Source organism: Lates calcarifer, linkage group LG3 (assembly GCF_001640805.2).
Source record: "Lates calcarifer isolate ASB-BC8 linkage group LG3, TLL_Latcal_v3, whole genome shotgun sequence".
Lineage (NCBI taxonomy): Eukaryota > Metazoa > Chordata > Actinopteri > Centropomidae > Lates > Lates calcarifer.
The window spans coordinates 11,038,349-11,059,481 of record NC_066835.1 but is presented as its reverse complement, the minus strand read 5'-3'; the positions used below and the strand labels follow the sequence as shown (position 1 = coordinate 11,059,481).

The 21,133-nt window shown below is 42.9% G+C and overlaps 1 protein-coding gene across 1 annotated transcript in view; it reads left to right on the top strand.

Moving 5' to 3' along the window:
* The window catches only part of runx1t1 (RUNX1 partner transcriptional co-repressor 1), a 58,721-nt gene that overhangs the window by 23,662 nt on the left and 13,926 nt on the right, over nt 1-21,133 (top strand). Inside the window, 5 exon segments of the mRNA XM_018697648.2 lie at nt 10,897-11,034; nt 13,091-13,332; nt 16,121-16,198; nt 16,200-16,211; nt 19,979-20,160. Of these exon segments, the coding sequence (XP_018553164.1) occupies nt 10,897-11,034; nt 13,091-13,332; nt 16,121-16,198; nt 16,200-16,211; nt 19,979-20,160 (652 nt within the window).

Genomic DNA, 21,133 nt, shown 5'->3' with positions numbered 1-21,133 from the left:
CCGCTCTCCAGCTCCCTGCTCGCCAGATGTGACTAAGACCCCCCTTTTTTAAAACATCCTCTCTTGCGGGTGGGGTGGGGGGGTGGGATGGAAGCGAGGGAGCGTAAAAAGAAAAGAGAGTAGCGATTTTCAGAGGAGGGGCGGTGAGGGGGTAAAGGTTTTTCTTTTTTTTCTTTCTTTTTTTTTCCAGTTTTGCAAATCTGGTTCTACTTAGCAGAGCCCTGGAACACATTTCATAAATTGCAGACATATTTTTTCGGAGCGGTTTTGGGGAAGATAGTTAACCGGCAGTAATTTTCAACACATGGCAGCCGTCATGTGATATTTTGAAAACACCAGGCAGACGCACGGGCCAAAACCCCCACCCCACCCCCCGAGGAACCCTCCCTCCCTTACTGTTAGCCTCTGCCCTCTTTTTCCTGTGCTCATCCTCTGCCTCTCACGTTTGATTTCCCCATCTGTCCCTCACAGGTGCTTAATGTTATCTCTCCTTTTCAGTCCCTTTCTCCGGCGTCGTCAGCTCCCTTTTCCCTACCTCTCCCTTCTTCCCCGAACCCTGTTTTCCCACATGTGCTTCATCCTTTCATCCACTCCCTGCCTGCTTTTCTACCCATCACGCACAATAACTGCACAGCATTGTGTGTCACTCCATCCATCCAGCAGCCCTCCATCCCTTCTCTCCCTCTGTGCCTCTGCTCCTCTCTACATAGTGAAAGATAACCAACATGTAAAACATGAGCCTTTACTGTCTGTTGAAAATTGATTTTGCTCCTGAAGACAGGGATATGATTCCTTTTAGCACAGACTCACATACACACATGGATATAAATTGGCTGCGGAGAGAAGCTTCCATCTAGCTTAAGGGGGCATAGCAGGCAAAAAGATACAAATTGCCACTTGGGCACGTGTGTGTGTGTATCAGTGTGTATCAGTGCATTTGTGTTTAGATATGGAGTGGATGCATCAGTGATTTTAAATTGTGCTTATGCTTCAAGGGTCAGGCAGTTCATTGAGGGTTTGTGTGTGTGGTGTGTGTGTGGTGTGTGTGTGTGTGTGTCCTTGTGCCACTTTTTTCTCAGTAGAAAAACCTATAGACCTAAAAATGTGTTACTTACAATGGGATTTAGTGTTGTTGTGTACTATACAGTGTTATCCTGTATAATGCTGCTACAATGTTAATCCTCGCCTAAACAACATATATGTTTTCTACATAACAAAGGCAAGTAAGGTAGTCCACTGGCTGCACGTTAAGCTTAGGAAAATAAAGCCATGTGTCGTCAGCATTAGGATGTGTGCTGAGTGTTTTGTGCAAGTCGTCCTCTGCTGGCGTAGAGTCTTGCCTGGGAAAACGCCCAGATCCATTTGGGTTCACTTGGCCCAGTGTCAGTGTGGCATCAGAAATGAACCAAACTGTATACACACAGCAATTTTCAATAGGCTGGCTTCCATCAAATGGGCAAACAGAGCTCACCAAGGCTTACATCTGATTCATATCACTCTATTTTCCCCAGAAAGCAACATTTTATATCATTATTTCGACATAATGTTGTTAATGGTAATGACAGAGCAGCTTTATATAAATAAACAACACTTTCAATAGAGTTTTCTAAATATGTTGAGCCCCGCATGGAACTGCTGTGGAAAAATGTTTAATGACAAGTTATTCCTATAATCATGGCTATCTCTTCCTCTTGCCCCCTCCCTCCATCACACTGTACGTATCTTTGTGTTTTCTTTACCTTTACCTCTCCCTGACCCCCAACCCCCCCACCTCCACCCTCTTTGTGTATTTTTTTCCACCACCCGTTCCCATTGCTTGTCTTTTCTCTTTTACAAGACCCCATAGTTCAATTTTGCCTGGCAACAAGATGTGGCAGGAATCGGTTCGATTTGAGAGGATGTGTAACGGGCACTGTGAATCATTTTTATTGTTCCTTAACACTTGCTTCCTCTCCCTCTCTCTGCAAGAGAGACCTTATTCCAACAGATGGGTAAAACAGACATTACTGTAAATCTATTTTTTGAAAAAGAGTGAAGGACATCTAATGTTATACACCACATATGTTTTATTGTCCAGCGTGTGAGTGCGCGCGCACGTCTGTGTAGTCTAAGGTGTTCTGCGGGATTTGTATGTTTGGTTTATGTATTTTTCTGTTTGTGTGCATATGTGCAGGCGTGTGTGCGTTAATGTTTGTGTGATGGAACAGATGGTGTTCAGACCTTTGTGTGTGATTGAGAAATCTCCTTATGTCTTTGCTGGCTTGACAAAGTGTAAACACACGATGTTACACTGAGAGAAAAATACAGATATGGTGAGAGATGCAAAGGACTGTCAACAGTGATCAGAAGCAGATCTGTTTGCAGTGCTCTAGTGCTGTGATTATACCATCACTCTTTCTCTATTATACTCAATCTATACAGAAGTCCATGCATTTATGACATCAGGGTAAGATGGTGCCACAATTTAAGGCAAAATGGATGCACAGCACGCTTTGAACTCAAAACATTTAGTATAATGATGAAGGGAAAACACTTATTCTGGATACTGCAGTTGTCTCTCACATATTATTTTGTGTTGCATTCAATAGGACAGATATAATGGACTTCAGGTCCTTTTTTCTCATGATACAAATATTCCATCCACAGACTAACACTGTGACCTTTAACCCCAGCATTCCTCCGGTATTAGTTGGGCTCAAGACTCCTGCATTGCTAGAGAGCCATTTTTCAGATAACCAAATTCCCAAACGTAGCATCTGTCTCCAGCATGACTGGTGGTTGGAGAAGAAAAATGTAATGATGTTCAGATTAGTGGACCACATAAACTGCTCCACCAGCTGGTCAGTCAAGAAAACATTAGATGGTACCAGTCCACAGAAAAGTGTGTTTTTTTTTCCTGTGACAAATTACTTCAGTGTCAGTTATTATTACTGGTATTAAAGTCTTCCTTGAATCTCAGCTCCTTCCCTGAGTAGTTTGAAAAACTCAGTCATATTTTTCTCAGTCATAAGTCATATTTTTTCATGGTCAGAGTTTTTCCATCCACTTTGAGTTATTAGACTGTGTGGATGCCAGGACCTCCTTCATCAAAATACACAGGAATTTTAAAGGACACAGAGCAACTAATGTCAGTGTTTGAGTTGTGGTACAAATGACATTTGCTAGATAACTCGTTGAGCAGAACCCATGGGGTAACAGGTATAGTAATGATATTTGCATTCAGTTCATAATGTGTAATTGCCCATTTCTCGAACAACCTCCTCATTACTGGCAAGTTGAAGCTACTGTATATCACACTGCGCCCAAAGTCTTAGCATCACTTACAGTAATATAATTTCACTGGGAAACAAGATGAAGCAGCAGCCACCAGTGAATACCAGCCTTCGGGAGAAATGTGTGTTCACCACTGAGTCTTCACAGCGGAGAGAGGGAGAGGGAAAGAAGGATGGGACCGAAATTGAGAAAATAAAAGTGAGGGAGGGAGGTGGGTGGGGTCAACAGAGAGGAAGAATGAAAATGAGAAAGAGGGATGGGAAGAAAGAAAGAAAGAAAGAAAGAAAGAAAGAAAGAAAGAAAGAAGTCCAGAGGGACACACTGATGGTGGTACTGCTCTCCTCTGCATCCTGCATCTGCTGGGGAGGGAAATAAATAAGATGATGGAAATCAGATCTACGTGTGTGTATGAGGGAGGGAGAGAGAGAGAGAGAGAGAGAGAGAAAGAGAGAGAGAGAGAGAGAGAGGAAGGGAGAGTTGTGTTGTTTTGCTTGCAGTGTGAGCATTGCATCCTTGCAGCTGTGTGTATGTATTTGTGTGTTTGTGGGTTTGCGGTAGGGCGTTGCATCCATACATCTTCTTGACAAGCGGGTGGAGTTTGATGGGACATGCTCTGCATACTGCTCCATCTGGCTGCTGATGAATCTGTGTGTGTGTGTGTGTGTGTGTGTGTGTGTGTGTGTGTGTGTGTGTGTGTGTGTGTGTGTGTGTGTGAGCGAGCACATGGTCTAGAGGAGGGGATGATGGAAAGAGAAGAGGGGTTACTACACTTGCATACCGATAGATTCCTCTTGTTTCCCTGCACACGCCGCCTGAATCTCAATCGCCCCACCTGTCCCTCAGCTCTGCTCTTTAACACATCCGTCCTCTCATTCTCTCCATTTTTATCCCTCTCTTGTGTCTGTCCCCTGCTCCCTCTCTCCACATCTGTACCCAGCGCACAGAGCAATCACCACAAGTCACTATCACACCATCTCTGTATCGCTTCATCTATTCCATTACCTATCTGTCCCGCTCCCTCTCATCACACATTATTGTGTATTATGTGTGTATTGTTTGTGTGTGTGTGTGTGTGAGTATAAGACACCCAGAGGCACCATTTTGCACAGACATTGGCATGTTGTGGACATTACTGCTCAATTCACAAGCTTCCTGTGGCTTCAGTGCCTCACGCTTTTCACTTCAGCACCTACATATCAATGTGTGCGCTGAAGGTAACTGATTTTGTGTTTGCCTGCGTGTGTGCGCAGGACGTAAGTGGGACTCTGTATATGCATTTTTCCATTTAACTCCATAATGATCATATCTTATGTCTGACTAATACAATCTTGTGCTCGCACAGGCACCAGCACACCGTAAATTGTTTATGTCACAGCCGCCAAGTCTCGAAAAATTCACCCAGCATGATTGAAATCCATTGTCGTTTTGAAGAATGGGATTTGCCTGTGTGAAGTACTCTCGAGTGGACATATTACTGCCACTGTTATCACATCATTTTCTGGGCCTCCAATGGCACGATCACAGCGCGCACATACACTCGTGCAAACACATCCGTACGCACAGAGGCAATTCTAGCTTATGAAGTGTGTAATGGAGATTGTTTGACTCTATCTCCTGATGATAGACTTTGAAGTCATTGTAGCCTTTATGAATAATCTATAATACCAAGGTTAGGCAATGTTGTCCTCATTTTGCAAGGTGATTTGAATGCGAAATGACCTCCCAGCTTTGTGTGTGATGATGAAATGTATAAGGTTTTGATATAACATTGTATTTTTTTTTTCGTTTTTGCCTTGAGTTGTGGGTTAGCAAAGTCCTTTCTGTAACATGCTGAACTGTTTCTCAGGGACTGCGCTCCTTCTAGATATCGTTCATTGCAACAACCTTGTTTTAGGCAAGTGATGTAACTTGCATGTAACCTTAGAAAAGGCGTGTATCGCGAGTCAGCGGGGGGATAAAAATCTCCTTTCTTTGAGCTCGGCTGAAAGAGGCTACAAGCGAAGGGGAGAGAGAAAGGCGAAGAGGGAAAGAAAGAGAGATTTTGCAAACACTGAGGATCACGTAATCACGGACGATGCAAACGGGTGATGTAAGTGTGAAGACATCCTTGTGAGTGGCAGGTAGTTGTCCAGGGTTTTGCCTCATTTCTAGGATCGCTCTCTGAGTCAGAGTCATAGATTATAAAGAGACTAATGAAGTTACAAACAAGAGCAATTCAGCTTTCACTTTGTTATTTTTAACAGGGAGCCTCTGAGAGCCTGTTTGGAGAGATGTGAGGGTGGTTAGCATATTCAGTTTCTTATGTTTTATTCTCAAACGATAACGAAGTGTATAGTGAAGACTAAATGTGGAGGTTTATACCAGTGGTTTCTAATCTGAGTTTACCCAGTAGGTCGAAAGATAAATCTGAGGGGTGCAGAAATTATTTTAAAAATAGGAAACTTCTCTTAAATCTTTGTGTTTTTCTTGTGAAATCTGCGAAAGTTTCACTTCTTCAGTGTCAAAAAACAGAAACAATATGCAAAAAACATATGCAGCCCCTTGTAGAGAGTTGGGGGCAGCACTGTTGACCAAATGGTTTATACCAACAGATTTCTCACTGCACAGGATGCTAACAGTGCTTTGGTGTTAGTGTAATCCTGACTTTATCATAGACAAAGCAAATTCAACCTCATCCCTCACAGGAGCACATCATTCAGTCAGATATTAGTGTAATTACCACTGATGCATATCATATGATAGCTGGATAACAAAGTAGCAGATATATTTGATGAAGCACCACTACAGTCCTGGTATTCTCATGGGTTTGAGTCTCATTCAGGACTCCCATTTTACAAATATTTGCACTAAGAGCTCCTTCACGATGCTTGATATAAAAACACGCAGCAAGTGGCTGTTGTGAGACATTAATCACTGTCATCCATAGCCATGATCGTCAATAGGTTTGGCACCTCCGTCTGCACAGAGTGCACAAGTGAATCAGCACACATTTTAGAGGCTCTTCTGTTCCTTTATAGCTAATTGCTGCCTCTTCAACAACCATCCTCATCCTCTTCAATCCATTAATTCATGGACAACAGCACTTCTGAGAAGTCGTAAAGTGAGTTAGGCAAAGTCGAAGCACTCATCACCCCCTTTCCATTAAAGCTCTGCGCGTCAATACCTGTCCAGTCCTGGAATACCATCCATCGGCTGGCCACAGAGCTGCCACTTTGCCCCACAACATGCAACTGATGAGGCAGTAACAGAGCTAATAAATGGACAATAGATGTGCATTAAGTTCAGCCATTAACTTTTAACAGACATATTAGACCGGAGGAGACGCCCCGACTTTGTTTTCAAGGTTGTTTAAGAACGCTTGTTCTTTTTGAATTGAATAATGCATGAAGTCGCTTGCTATTGTTCAGCCTCGTTCTATTGCTGTAATAAAATGGAGGCTTGTCTGGCTGTTGTCTGTACATATATTTTTTATCTTAAGATATTTGCTCATGAAAATGGATGGAACACAGTCATGTGTGTTTTCAATAATGTGCTTCACTCGCAAGATGTATTTTTATTTTTCCCAAAGACCGGGTAAATTACCTTGTGGAGAGAGTATTGCTATTGATTCAAGTGGCATAGTAATTGCTGAGTGAAGGGCTGGGTGCAGCCCTTGTTGGTTAGTATGAAGCCATCGATTTTATTCTGCTTATATGCTTTGCAGTGCTCTCAATCAAATCAGAAACGGAGAAGATGCTGTTTATAAATCAGGAAAGTGTGTATAAGAGAGAGAGAGTGAGCAAGAGAATATGTTATTGCCTGGATGTATGTGTATGTGTTTGCCGCGTGCATGGATTTCACTCTAATTCATTCTTTATCCTTCATCTTCTTCACCCGAGGGAGTGCGGATGAGTTTCAAATGCTTTCAGGGTTTACGTTTCTCTCATCCCTACCCGACGACTGCCGTCCAATGATAACACTAACCCAGGTGTTAATCCCCCAATTACAAGCCTCAAACCAAATTCATCTTTTCATACTGCTGCAGGGGCCCCGTGGTGCCACACAGGAGTTCAGGTGGATCTTGAATCCAGACTTTTGTGTTCTTTTCCCTCTTTGTGTGTCTCACTTTGTGCTTCAGATTGAGCTTTTTTAAGTTTTTATTGTGGGAAAAAAAGTTTTAAAAATCATTTTGATGTTCCTTTTAAATGAATAATACCCCAAAGAATAATGTTCCAGACAGCTCTTTAAACACCCCATTTTGCTGTAAACTGGGAAAAAGGGAAGAATTATATTCTAATATCTGCACCCTCGGGACTGCTGGACGTTAGTATCTGATTCCAAATTGCATCTTGGTGATGTGAGTCATTTACTCTATCTAGTCTCATAGTTTAAGGTAATTATAAGATGATTTGGATCCTGATTTGATGTCCTACTATCTAACAATAGATCATTCGAACTAGGCCAAAAATTACCACACAATTAGAAAAGGCAATATACAGAACTATGGAAAGCATGAGCTCAAAGATCCACTGAAACAGTATAAGTGCAACCATGTGTGATACAGTGATTTCTCTGTATTTAACTTGGGCTGGTTAAGTATATACATGTAAGATCTTTGTGTTTGACTGGAAAATGATGAATTACCTTGGGTCCTGTCACCCGGCCGTCTTTTTTAATGACCTTGTATTTTCGTAGATCATATTTTAGGCAGGCACACAGGATATGATAGCTGGCAGCCAGGGGTAAGACTATATGTTTCCACTAGCTTTTCTGCTATATCCTGGGTTTATAAAATAAATAGTCACATCCAGACTTTTTTTTTCACTGTGGTGAAATTAGAGTAGTAAACCTTTCTTAGTCTGGCCAGGTTGGGAGGATGGAGGACGAATGTATGTGTGTGTGGAAAGGGGTAGAGAGCGCAGTTACCAAATGTGCAGCACAGTGGGTAGTTTGGACAGTCGCTCCACTCTCCCCGTCTTCCCCTCGTATCGACTCTTCTTTCACCTCCGTTCCTCTATTCTCTGCTTTCCTAATCAGTCGGCTTTTTTCCACTAATCCATTCATGTTGCTCTCCTGCAATATATCCATTTCCCCTTCACATCTCATTCCAATCCTCCATTTATGAGCTAAAGCTTATATTTACTGTGAGTCAGTGATTACATCAGTAAATTCATTTTAAAAGTACAATAACTGTGTGCGTCAAACCAAACCCAGACCATAAAATTTTAGAGATTGAACCCAAACTTTACCCATTCACCTAACCTAAACAGTTCAGGCTCCAGTTCTGGTTCTCAGTCTTGGTCTGTATCTCCCAGATCATCCTAAAAGTCACCCAGACTCAATGTCAGTGTCCTGGGAGCCACATAATTCTCACCTTCCCAGCGACTTTTATCAGTTGTCCCCTCCTAGGGTCGGTCCAGAGACTGCAAGGTTGAAGGGACAGTCCTCCATGGTTAGCAGGGAGGAGTGTGACTTCTGTCTGGGGAGGGGATGTGATGGTTGTGTCCCTTTCTTTTCTCTCCTCTGACAGTGTTTTGGTTGGGATCTGTTTGTTTTGAGGATCTTTGGAAGCTCCGGGGGACTCATAAAATGAGTAATTTCTCACCATTTAATAAGAGAATATCCTGCGACATCAGAGTACCAGCGAGGAGATCTTTACATGTTCAGATCATTTTAGTTTGGTTGGACATGAGGAACAGTGAAGCATTTAGGAGCAGCTAGTAGGTATTTTAGACTCTTGTTTATTGGAAAACTGTTCAAAGAAATTAATCCTTGCTTTCTTGTACGTCACGGAGCTTCACAGAAAACCTTTAAAGCCTAGAGAAACTAATCATTGCTGTTCCTGGGTATGTTCCTGGTCGTGACACTTGGGTGTATGCTTTGTGGTGAGCGTGATTGTTTCGTTGAGTTCCATCATACTCCCTCTGCTTATTTCTCAAAGGGTCAACACATAGAAAACTGACCCAAAACGTTGAATCCAGAAACGGAGCGACGGAGTGCGTTCTGTTTAGAATTTCAGTGACATCTCCATCTTTCGCTTGCCCCGCTGCTGAAGCCGAGCCAGCGTGACTGACGTACTTAGTCACAGTGCACCTCAGCAGCAGCAAGGCAGAGCGCTACTGAGGCTCGGGCTTAGCTAACAGGCTTAGGCTATCCTCTCTCTCTCACATCAGTATTTCTCTTTCATTTTGCCTAAACTTAACACTATGGATCCAAACAGTCACACACAGTAGAGTGCTATAATTTATGTAGGTTTTGGTGCATATATTTAACACGCTTGACTGCACAAACATTGGGGGAAAATATGCAAATAAACATAGTTACATGTAAAATAATAGATTATGTAACAGCATGCATATTTATTGTGCAAAAATATGCACTCACACACACAAGCGAGGATGTAGAAGGAAGTGTGACGGCGATCACCCTGTCTCTGGAACATGTACCCTCACCACCCTGATTACAGAGAGTGTGTGTGTTTATGTGTCTTTGAGTCAAGGCGCATGCAATCCCTCAATGATGATAGCTATATGTTTCCAATGTCACAGATAGTGCTTTTGTTTCTCTTTCAGCTCCTCCTTTCCCTCCTCTCTGTCTCTCCTTTATCTTTTCACCCTCCAGCCTCCTTCCTATCTCCTCCTCCTTTTTTTTCTTAAATATTTCCCCTTCACAAAGTGCCACAAAGACAGTTGATAACAGTCTGTTGACTCTGTGATAGGCTTGTTACTGCTGCTGCTGAGACAAGTTGTGTATCTTATCCTGCGCAGTGTGGGCTCAGCCCTCGTACCAGTGCAAGACTCTGATAATGTCTTGTTGCTGTTCCCATACATTTGATATGGTCAGGTATCTGCTGAGCAACTGAACGAGGTGAAAATGGGAATGTAATCAAAGAAGATGTTTTGTTTTTCATAAATGCTTTATCTTTGAAATTGTTTATAAGTAGTAGTGAGTATGATGAGGCTGATTTTTCTGTTTTGTCCTTTTCATTTTTCAGGTGTGGGGTCATTTTTGTCACAAATATCACAGGTGAAATACAAGTCAAGAACAATTTGTCTGTTTTTCTGCCGTGTTCTCGTCCTGAACAGATGTGAGCATAGTATCCAGAGATGCAGGCATTAGGACAGTGCGTGTGCATGCTGTGTGTGTGTGTGTGTAATGAGCACTGCAGTCGTTAGCAGGGGAGAGAGAGGAGTTGTGTCGTCGTTCTGTACAGCGGGCATGCCGGATGGCACAGATGGTGGTGGAATGAGACCCGTACTCACTGCAGATTTACACTTCTCTCTCGGGCGTCTGTCTGTGTGTCTGTGAGTCTCTCCTTTCTCTCTCTCTCTCTCTCTTTCTCTCAGGCTTCTCATTTGACAGTCTGAGCATATGCATCAGTGTCATTGTGGCAAGACACACAGACATATGATGTTGTGAGCCATCTTTTTCCACATCTAGTCTGTCTGATGCACCTTGCAGGAGCTTTGTTACCAAATTAAGTCCTGCTGCTGGTTATGTGCAAATAATGATATAGTTCTTTCCAGGCAAACAGATGTGGAATGTGTCATCCTGACCTTTGTTTACTTCCTGTGTTAACCTATCAGTGTATTACAGTTGGTGTGTTATTCTAATCTTTCCCATGTCTTCTTTGTCTTCTTTCAGATCGCACTGGGAAGCGCTCCACCATGCCCGACTCACCTGCGGACGTCAAGACACAGTCCAGGTTAACCCCCCCTACCATGCCGCCCCCACCCAGCACACAGGGAGCACCACGCAACAGCTCCTACACCCCCACAACTCGTGAGTAAAGCGTGATTTACAGTTGTAGCGTTAAGGGTTTATCGCCTAGGGTCCAAGTTGAAGAAAGGGTCTGTAACACACACAGAGCAAAGCCATCTTCAGAAAAGGTTGTGTGCATTCCTACATAGTGGAGGTAAGACCACTGGTCATCAGTCTACAGAAGTAACACACACAAAGAAAATACACACAGCAACACACACATGCTCCAATTCCAGAAATCATGTTTCTATACAATGAAACTGCAACAGCAAATATATTTTGTCAGAACCATTATCGTGACCAGATTACATTTTCTGTTAATGGAAGTCACAGACACATTGATACTGAACATCTGTCAAATATGTAGTCTGTGAACAGTAAATTGCTCACAGACTACATATTTGTTTTCTGCCAAAATGTCCGATCTTGCAGTGCAGTGTCCACTTTATTAAACTCTCATGTGGTCGTGTTTTGACACTTGCAGCACTCTTAAGTTAAGGTTGTGGAAAGGTTGCGGTCTGGTTTAATATAGAAAAAGTTCACGGTGACCTCAGACACAATGTTTATTTACATTTAAGTGAAACCATGATCTTTCCCCGACCGTAACCAAAGTGCTTTTGTTGCCTAAACCTTCCCACAGACTATGGATGTGAACTGCAGTCACGGGAGTGACAGACATGCACTCTGTACGCCTGCCATCCACCCAATGTCTCTGAATGTAATCCAGCCAGCAAGAACATTTCTTACACAACATATTTGCTGTTGCAGTTTAGGTGTATAGAAATGTAATTTGTAGGAGACTGGGTTATGTGCTCATGTGTGCGATACTTGTGCAGCGGTAAAATAAAAGAATTAAACATCAGCATCAGAAGACCTTCTTAACAAGTTGCATTGAGCTTCTCCAAATTGCAGTCATTCCCAACAACTCCCCCAACAAGTTCATTAACGCCCACGCTTACAAACTGTTGGAGCTCTGCCATGACGTGCACATAGCCTGTGACGAGCAAATTACACCCTAGGATTCACTTAGAAGTACATACTTAACCATTTGCATGAAGAGCACTAGAATCAAAGAATCAAAGGCCCTGTGGTTCAAAATGCTCAGAGCACTCAAGTCTGCATTAGTACTCCTGGTTCTCTGCAACAGAGGCATTATTTTGTTCTCTTTCAGTCACTTACTCTCCCTTTCTTAGTCTCTGGTATATACTTTCTCCCTCTCTCTCTTTGTATCTGTCCCTCTCTCTCTCTCTCTCTCATCTCTCTCATCTATCTCTCTTTCTTTCTCTCTCTGTCTCTCTCTCTCTTGCAAATGCTCACACTCCACAATTAACGTCGGGGCTTCCGTGCGATGAGGGAGGAAAAGGCCCGGCTCTCTCATTACGCATGCCGAAGGTTTTAACAAAGCAGTATGCTTTGATTTCCACCCGACGTAATTGTTACCAGATGCAGTTTGAGTATCTCGTCTCTCTCCTCTCTCTTTACAGTGGCGGCTTTGGACGGCGGCCAGAGGGGGAGTGAGTGGATTGCTAGTCAAAACCTAATCTCATTAGAGGGAAAGCTTTATGCCGCCTTGTATCTCTTTGTACACCAACTCCCCCATTGACATACACACACAGACACGTGCACACACTGTTTCCGTACCCGGGCACGACGGGGGGTCACGCTGTCCCTGCTTGTTTAGACTGCGGGGGAAGGAGGGGAAGGGAGAAAGAGATGGAGAGAGGCAACATGTCTCCAAATGCAGAAATATGTTATTTGTAAGAGGATGCCGCAAAGGATCAAACAAGCCACGGTGATTGGAAACAAATGTTGAGGATTGTGAATGTTTTCAGGGGAATGTAAATCACTTCAAATCAGTGGTTAGGTCTCCATGAAGCTGAGCTATGTTGTTCCCTTTGTTGATGTTTGTTAAAGGTACAGTAGATTATTTTGAGTGATTTGTGTACAAACAAGAACGCAGTGTTACTTTTGCACAACAGTGTGTCACCATGGAAATTATGTTTTCCAAAAATAGAACTGTTCTCATTTTTGCCCTTCTTTCTCCTAATACTATTATTTATGTCCTTGTCTCGTGCAGTAACCAATGGCAGTAGCCACTCCCCCACAGCGCTCAACGGCGCTCCGTCCCCCCCAAACGGCTACAGCAACGGCCCCAGCTCCTCCTCCTCATCCTCTCTGGCCAACCAGCAGCTGCCGCCGGCCTGTGGCGCCCGGCAGCTCAGCAAGCTCAAGCGCTTTCTCACGACCCTGCAGCAGTTCGGCAACGACATCTCGCCTGAAATCGGCGAGCGGGTCCGCACATTAGTGCTAGGACTAGTGGTGAGTAGCTACTGTGTGTGTGTGTGTGTGTGTGTGTGTTGTGTGTGTGTGAAGTGCAGTTCAAAGGACTCAGAGAGTGAAAGCTGACACCAGGTCTTATGTTAGCAAGAGTAAGTGAATCAGTTTGTAGGCTATTTGAGAATAATTCTTAGCATTTGTTCAGCATGCCTGAAGTACCAGATGGAAGGAGTTTACCCAGTGAAGAAAGTTTAACTCGGGTTAGTCGTCAGTCACAGAGATGAAGATTTAAATAACTTTGAAATACTTAGCGCTGATTATGAAAACAGCCAGTGGTATTTTTGAAAGACTTTTTTATTTTCTCATGTCAGAAACTTCACTCATCTGGTCCTTCAGGCATAAGTGTAAAATAAACACTTGGAGAGATTTGCAAATCTCTGCCTTCTGGATTGACATCCATCAGTACTTTCTTGAGTGTAACACAATGCCTGGCAAAACACTGAAAACATGTTGTTGTCAAGGACAAAAGAATGACATCAAACTACCATTTTTATGCACCTGATCCTCTCTGGATTTAATTGCATTACATTTATTTAAATTGAAGTACAACACGCAGTAACATGGAAAACCACAGGCACACAGTGATAAGGATTAGGCTTCTTATTATAACATCAAACTAATAGTATCATTAAGGTTGTGCAGGTGCCTGATAACCATAACATGACTCAGCCAGTTGCAACATTAAGACCTTATTTATTTAGTTAGCTGCTAAATAGATGGAATTGCAATAAAATGATGATTGTAGCTTTGAGAGGATGCACAAATTAAGGTATTGCGGATGATCACTTCTAATCCAAATAAAGATCTGGGGAATATAGTAAATAAAAAGTGCAAGTGTGATAGTCAATATATCTGACTTAACCAATAATACAGTATATAAACAACACATATACAAAGACTAACAGTTGGACCTATGAAAATGTTTAATCGCAGCATGTGCAAAAAAATTTCTTTTTGTTTTCTTCCATCCAAATAAAGCCTGCAAACATCAAAATACCATTTATTGAACATCGAGATGTGATGAGACAGATGTGGTTTATCTGACATGGTAACATCAAGGCTATATCACGAAATCTAAAGATTTACCGCGCGTCTGTGTGATCGAGAAAATCTGAGCATAAACGAACAGGGGAATACAGAAATAGTGATTGAATGTTGCGCAGGGAGGAGGAGGAGGCTGAGGGAGATGGAGGGAGGAATTTTTTAATTAGCCACACAGAGCATAGCCTCCTTTTGGCTTCACTATGTTTATTTTTCTCACCTGTCTGCATATGCACATGCCTCTCCTGTGTCCTTTTGGCTTGCTTACCGCCTCCTCCCCCTCCCCCCATATCTCTCTCTCCCTCCAACTTCTTTCTCCTCTCGCTCCGTGCGCCCCCCCCCCAAACCAACCACCACCACCTCCCCTGCCTTATTGAAAAGAGTGACACCGTTAATTAGCTAGTTGTGTGCTGGAGAGGGGGAGAGAGGGAGACTCAGGAGGTTTCGCTAGCTGTCAAGAACAGCCCCTACGCAATCTGGGCGAACAGATGTAAGGCTGAATGTAACAAAATTCAGGTCTGGGAAATAAGGCTGAGAGTGTGGGGAGGAAAATAATATCTGCGGCTTCTTTTTTTTTATGTTCTCCGTCTCGCTTGATTTTTTTTCTTCTTTGTTTGTATTTTTGCTTGTTATATAGCAGAATCTTCTCCCATGTGCATGCTCACCTCTCTCTCCCCCTCTTGTTCACTCTTCTTTCTGCATCATACTTCATGTTGAAAATTAAAAGTAGTGTCACTGCTGACTTGTCAGCCATCAATATGAGTTACAGGGAACCAAAAAAACTAGACTTTGTTTGGGTGCGGATGGTTGACAAACTGAAACGCACAACCCACTTTTGAAAACACACACACCTACACACATACAAATCCACATGCCCCCTGTTTGCAATCATACAGAAAACACTATCTCCTGCACATTAGATTGATCCACCCCATGCTACTGTGATGTATTTTGGTCACCTTGGTCTTATCTGCTCTGTGAAAAGAGGGTTATTCACTGATGGAGAGAGGTACCACAGGCGTGCAGCATTATGGTACTCCATAGGCACATTTACTGTGTTGATAAGGACAAAGATGCCGCGCATGTACATGTATACAACAGGAAAGCTTGTGTGGGTACATCCAAATGAATGTCCATGTGATGGACTCAAAGAAAAAGGAATTAAGAGAAATAAAACAAATCACGCCTGTGATGTTACTAGAAGGCTGTGTTTCAATCAAAGAAGCTCAATTTTCCAACATTCTGTGAAAAGCTGCATTTGTCTTAATGGAGAGAAATTAGGGAATGCAATACAAAAATTAGCCCATCTCCATCCAGGTAACAAATAAGCAGACCTGTGCTAATGTGAAAATAGACTGAAATGTCCACCAACTATTCAACTGCAATGAAATTTGTAGTGTGTATCATATTCAAGCCCATGTTCAAAAAGAGCACACTTGGTAAAAAATAAACAATAAGCAAGTTTCTGTATCATGCAGCGTATTTATCGATGATGTGACTCCTGCTTGTGTATTTGTTTTGTTAATTGAAGGAGATCTCTGTCTTTGTTTTCTGTGGCTCTTTTTCACTGTGGCCTGCCCATGTGCTTCCTATTACGAAAAACCCGAAACATTCACTCCAGGCCAGGATATAGCTTAGCTTCCAATAAGTAATATTATCACTTAATGCCTTCCACATGGATTCATGTGTTTTTTGTCTCTGTCTCTCCCTCTCTCTCTCTCTCCTCCAGAATTCCACGCTAACCATCGAAGAATTTCACTCCAAGCTCCAAGAAGCCACCAACTTCCCTCTGCGACCTTTTGTCATACCCATTTCTGAAGGTAGATATTCAAATATACATTACTACAGAGGGTTTGCCCGCCTGCCCGCCTGCCTGATTGACCAAATCTGGAAAACATTTAGTCAGCCCAGTTCCAGATGTGCATACTTATTTTCGTGATATTTATCCCCATTTTCTCCCTATTTTTGGAGTCTCTCTTTGAATCTTTAGCTCTCTGTTATATCTGTCCCTAACCTGATATTCCCTTGCTTGTTGCTCAGTTTCTCTGCAATTTCACAAGCTACTGTCGCTCTTGTTTTGTCTGTCACATCATCTGCTTTTTTCTCTCTCTTTATCCCTCAATCTGTCCATCCATCCATTGTCCAAATTAAATAGTGCTTAGGTCGTCTCAGCGATACGCTCTTTTTACCCTAGCATTAGCATGTTGAGACTGTAATTTTTCTGTACAGTATTGAAGTGTTGTTTTTTTTTTTGTTTGTTTGTTTTTTAAGAGGTTTGCTTAACATGTGCTGTAGCAGAGCACAATGAATGTGGTTTTGGCACAAGGGCAACATCCCCTCTCGTGCTCCTTCCCAGCCTTCTTCTCCTGTTTCCCCCCAGGCTTGTTTTGTCATCGATTCCTCATCCATCTAAAGCCACATTTTCAGCAAGTATTTCCTATTTTCAGCCATTAGTATAGAGGAAGGAGCCTCCTCTTAAGCATCCAGCCGTGCCCTCGCTTTAGCCCATTTTTCACCAGCGCACATCGCGTCTCTTTATCCCAGCCCAGGAGATAAAAATGAAGAGGAATGATGGGCTTTCTGTTTGTATCCACAGGTGAAATAGTGACCATTTTGTGTCGAGTGTATATACTCATATACTCGATGTCAGAGGGATTTGAGGTGTCTGACGCAGTGTAGGGGTGAGGCGGCGGCGGTGGTGGTGATTTGTTTTGGCAGTCAAAGATGACAAATGGGGCTCCAGGTTTATATTGAGGGATGCACTGTGCAGTAGCAGTTCAGATCATGTTATGGGGTCTAGGTGAAGCTGAGATCAATATCAGTGTGGCGCTGAGAGATGGAGAGCAGAGACAGCCCTAACATTTAACACAGAGCTTATTTGTTTCTATTACACACTTCTGGAAAGGATCTGTTTCACTTTTTCACTTACTTTTTTACTCATATTTTTTTCTGTTTCCCCTCAATCCTCCTCTTGATTTCTCTGCCTCTTGCTCTTTATCTGTTCCCTGTCCCTTATCTACCCCTCCCTACCCTGCTCTATCCATTTGTGTCTGACTGACAGGCATGAGGTAAATGTTATTTATGAAAACAAGACAGTCAGTTCTCCCCGAGTACAATATCATCTCATTTTCTGCCGCCTGTGTGCGTGTGCGTGAGCAAATCTGCAGATGTGTGCGTCTGTGAACTGACATTCACAAGCTTATATTATCCACTGAGGTCCTGCATGGATGTGGGCAGCAGAAATTGGTCCCACCAGAGCCGCCGTTACTGGCTGTTAACAACACAAACAGGGACTCTGTGTCCTCACTCTCTCCTTCCTCACATCCTTCCCACATCCTCTCTTTTCATTCACCGTCTCATTTGTTCTTTCTCCGTATCTTTATCCCTTTATCCCCTGTCTCTGTTTATCCACTGTTTTCTATCCATTCATCCTCCGGTCCCTCCTTCCCTTCCCTTCTCCTCTCCTCGCCAGATGGTTAGTGTATCACTGGGATGGCTGCAGAATCAAAGATGCAACTCCCCCCCACCCCCACCCCCTCCTTCGCTCCTTCTCTGCCTCTCTCTCTCCCCAGTCTAATTTTAGTGTCTTCCCACTGCGGGGCCTTTAATGCCAGCTACCATATGGTAGCAGAGAGCTGTTGGAGGTGTGGAAGAGCTTTTATAGGTGCGTCGAAGCACAGCTGCAACAATGCACGTCCAGGCTCTGAGTTTTTCATTACGCTAATGTTAGACCGAGCCGACCCTTCCAGTCCCCCATCCCAACCCCCGCCCCCACTCAAACCTACTCAACTCCTTTCCCCTTCTCTTAATACTAAACCGCAAATTGGTTGGGACTCTTTACTGGAAGGAGGCAATCATAAGCCGCACAACTCCAGTGACGTGATGTGTTGGCGGGACGCCCGTCACATGAGACAACAGGCTCCCACAGTAACAATGTTTCTCTGTTTTCAAGTTTAAGTTGTTGTTTTTTTTTTAAGTTTGCTCTCATCTTAGCTGTCAAGCGTTTTGTTTTTCTTGAGTTGTGCAGAAGTGAAACGAGTGCCGAGAGACAGAGGAGTAAACACATTTAGCTAAAGAGAAAGAGAGAGTGGCGATAGGAAATAATTGAAACAGGACAATATATAGACGTGAAGAAAACAAAGTCACCACGACTCTCCTCCAAAAGCAAATTACTTCCGAAACAGAGAGTTGATGAAGTGCAGCACATCCTGAACGTGGCATTTCCTGAATTGTGTTTTTTGGCACCGTTTGACAAAATGACAGATCCAACATTTTCACAATAAATCACCCTGAGCAGATTTTTAGCTGCGGCCGCTGAGCGAACACCACTTGAAATTTTCCCTTTTATGCAAGTACAGATGTTGGTTACCGTAACAGCACAGGAGCGAAATCTCCATACTTCATCATATGAAAAATGATCCAGTCCCTTCAGCCAGTCTGCATCTCTTGACTCAGTCTTTTTGTTAATGCATTCCACATCTCTGGCAATTAGGATGACCTCTAATTAATGAAAGATGAGTTCACCAGGGTCAAAGCAATCTATTTTATGCTCTTTTTTCAGAGGGTAATTACGATCATAAACTATTAACGGACCATTAACTCGGGCAGGTAAAGCGAAGGCCAGTGCTTGGCATTTCTTTTACTACAGCCAATTACTGGAGAGGGATTTTTGTATGATTATGAAACATAAATACCACTAAAGAAACATGGTTGTGTTTTGCGAGTATTATTTCTGTATGCAGTTGGCAGAGACAAGAGGGAATGGTCAAAGAGATGGAAGCAAATTCATTACCAAGAGGAAAAAAAGGGATGAAGGAGGAGGCTTATAAAACAGGGAAAAATACGCAAGAGACTCAGAGAGAGATTATGTTATTGAGGACAAAACAAAGATTAACAGACCTAAAACTTACAAAGATGGCCCCTCCAAAGGCTCCTGTGATGTGCCTCGCCAAAATAGCCCCCACTCTCATTCTGAACCTGCCTGACGCAACACTTTCATCTTCTTGCTTCAAAATGCACCCCATCAGATGTCTTTGAAGTCGATGCTCACATACCTGCACGACCCTGTAACTCCACACAAGAAAGCAGACCCCCCTGTTATGTCAAAGAGATTGAAAATAGCCGCTGTTTCTTTAAAAAGAAAAAAAAAACATGTATGTGCCACAGAGAAAGTATTAATGCAGTCTAGATCACAGGAAGTGGTGTTGGCTCAGTGGTAATGAGCAAACTAGGGTTAGATGACATGGAAGAAAGGGGTCTCTTGTTACTTCAAATTGGTGTTTTTGGAATGAAAAGACTGTAGGAAAAACTTGTGATGTTTTATATTATTATAACAGTATGTTTTTATGTGACTTTTATGGACTTTGTGTTCTGTCTGAGGGATAGTAAGGTTTTATTTGTTATCAGATACATCTCTCGAAATTAAGCTCAGTGTCAATTCAATTTTGTAGAGTTTCACATTTTAAGATGCATCAGTTTTATTGAGTTTATCTTTCTCATGACATAAAACAACAATCATTTTCTGGTTGTTTAAGACATTTTAAGACCGTTTCCTCTTTTTCTAATTCAGTGGCGTTTCTCTCCGTAGGCCAACCTGCCGCTTCTTCAGAGGGAGCTGCTGCACTGTGCCAGGTTGGCCAAGCAGAACCCGGCCCAGTACCTGGCCCAGCACGAGCAGCTGCTCTTGGACACCAGCACCACCTCCCCGGTGGACTCCTCCGAACTCCTGCTGGACGTCAATGAGAACGGCAAGAGAAGGACGCCAGACAGGTGGGTGAATCTGAAAGTCAGAACCACTTTGGAAATGGGATTTTAGTTAATTTGGGTTAGAACCGTTGACACAGTGACTGGGATCAGAATGTGGAGTTTATAAATTTACCAGCCCCAAACATAAAAGCAGCTCAGGCTTCTTCTGTTATTTGATCTCATGCATAAATTCCTTTGAGTCTGACTTCATCCCCATGAGCCCATACATTGCTCCACAGACACAAGCTGAGCCAATACAAGGCAATAGTGTGATGTGTTAATGTATGTATGGGAAGTTTCTGTCAGTGCGCCAACAGGCCTCATGGCGTGCTCTGCTGGACATCTTGGCATCCAGCTCCTGCTCTTAATGGGCCAGAACTGAGGAGATGAAGAGTAGACCTGGATACATTCAGACACACACACACACACACTCACACATCCTGAGGACAGAAAGAAGAGGGACAACTGTGCCTTAATGAAAAGGGGGAATGTGTGTGAATACTTCTGCTGTGTATGTTTCTGATACCTAAGTTATCGTTTACTTCCATGCTTGACTGGATGTGTGAGTCTCTCTCTGTGCAACCCAAACCAAATCATTACAATCATTTGTTGTCACGGACTTTGGTAATGACTCAATGTTCCCTGCTCTAATGGACAGGCAGTGAGACGTGCCATCCAGGAGCACATAGTGGTGTAAAAACCTATAACCCCCCCACCCCCACCCCACCAAAAGCAGCAAAACCTTCCAGACCAGTTCTGTGTGTTTGCATATGTTTAAGACTATGGCTCATTTCCAGTCTAATGAAGTAGACACTGTGTTGTAGAGCAGCAACACCACTACAATATCACATTATATCACGTATCACATCTATATCCAGATTTGTATGTATTTTTTCCTAAAATAGTCCAAATAATAACTGAGACTAGCAAACCTTTAGTAAATGCTATTAGATGTGCTCACACAAACACTCAAACAAACACTCTTTCTATAAACATT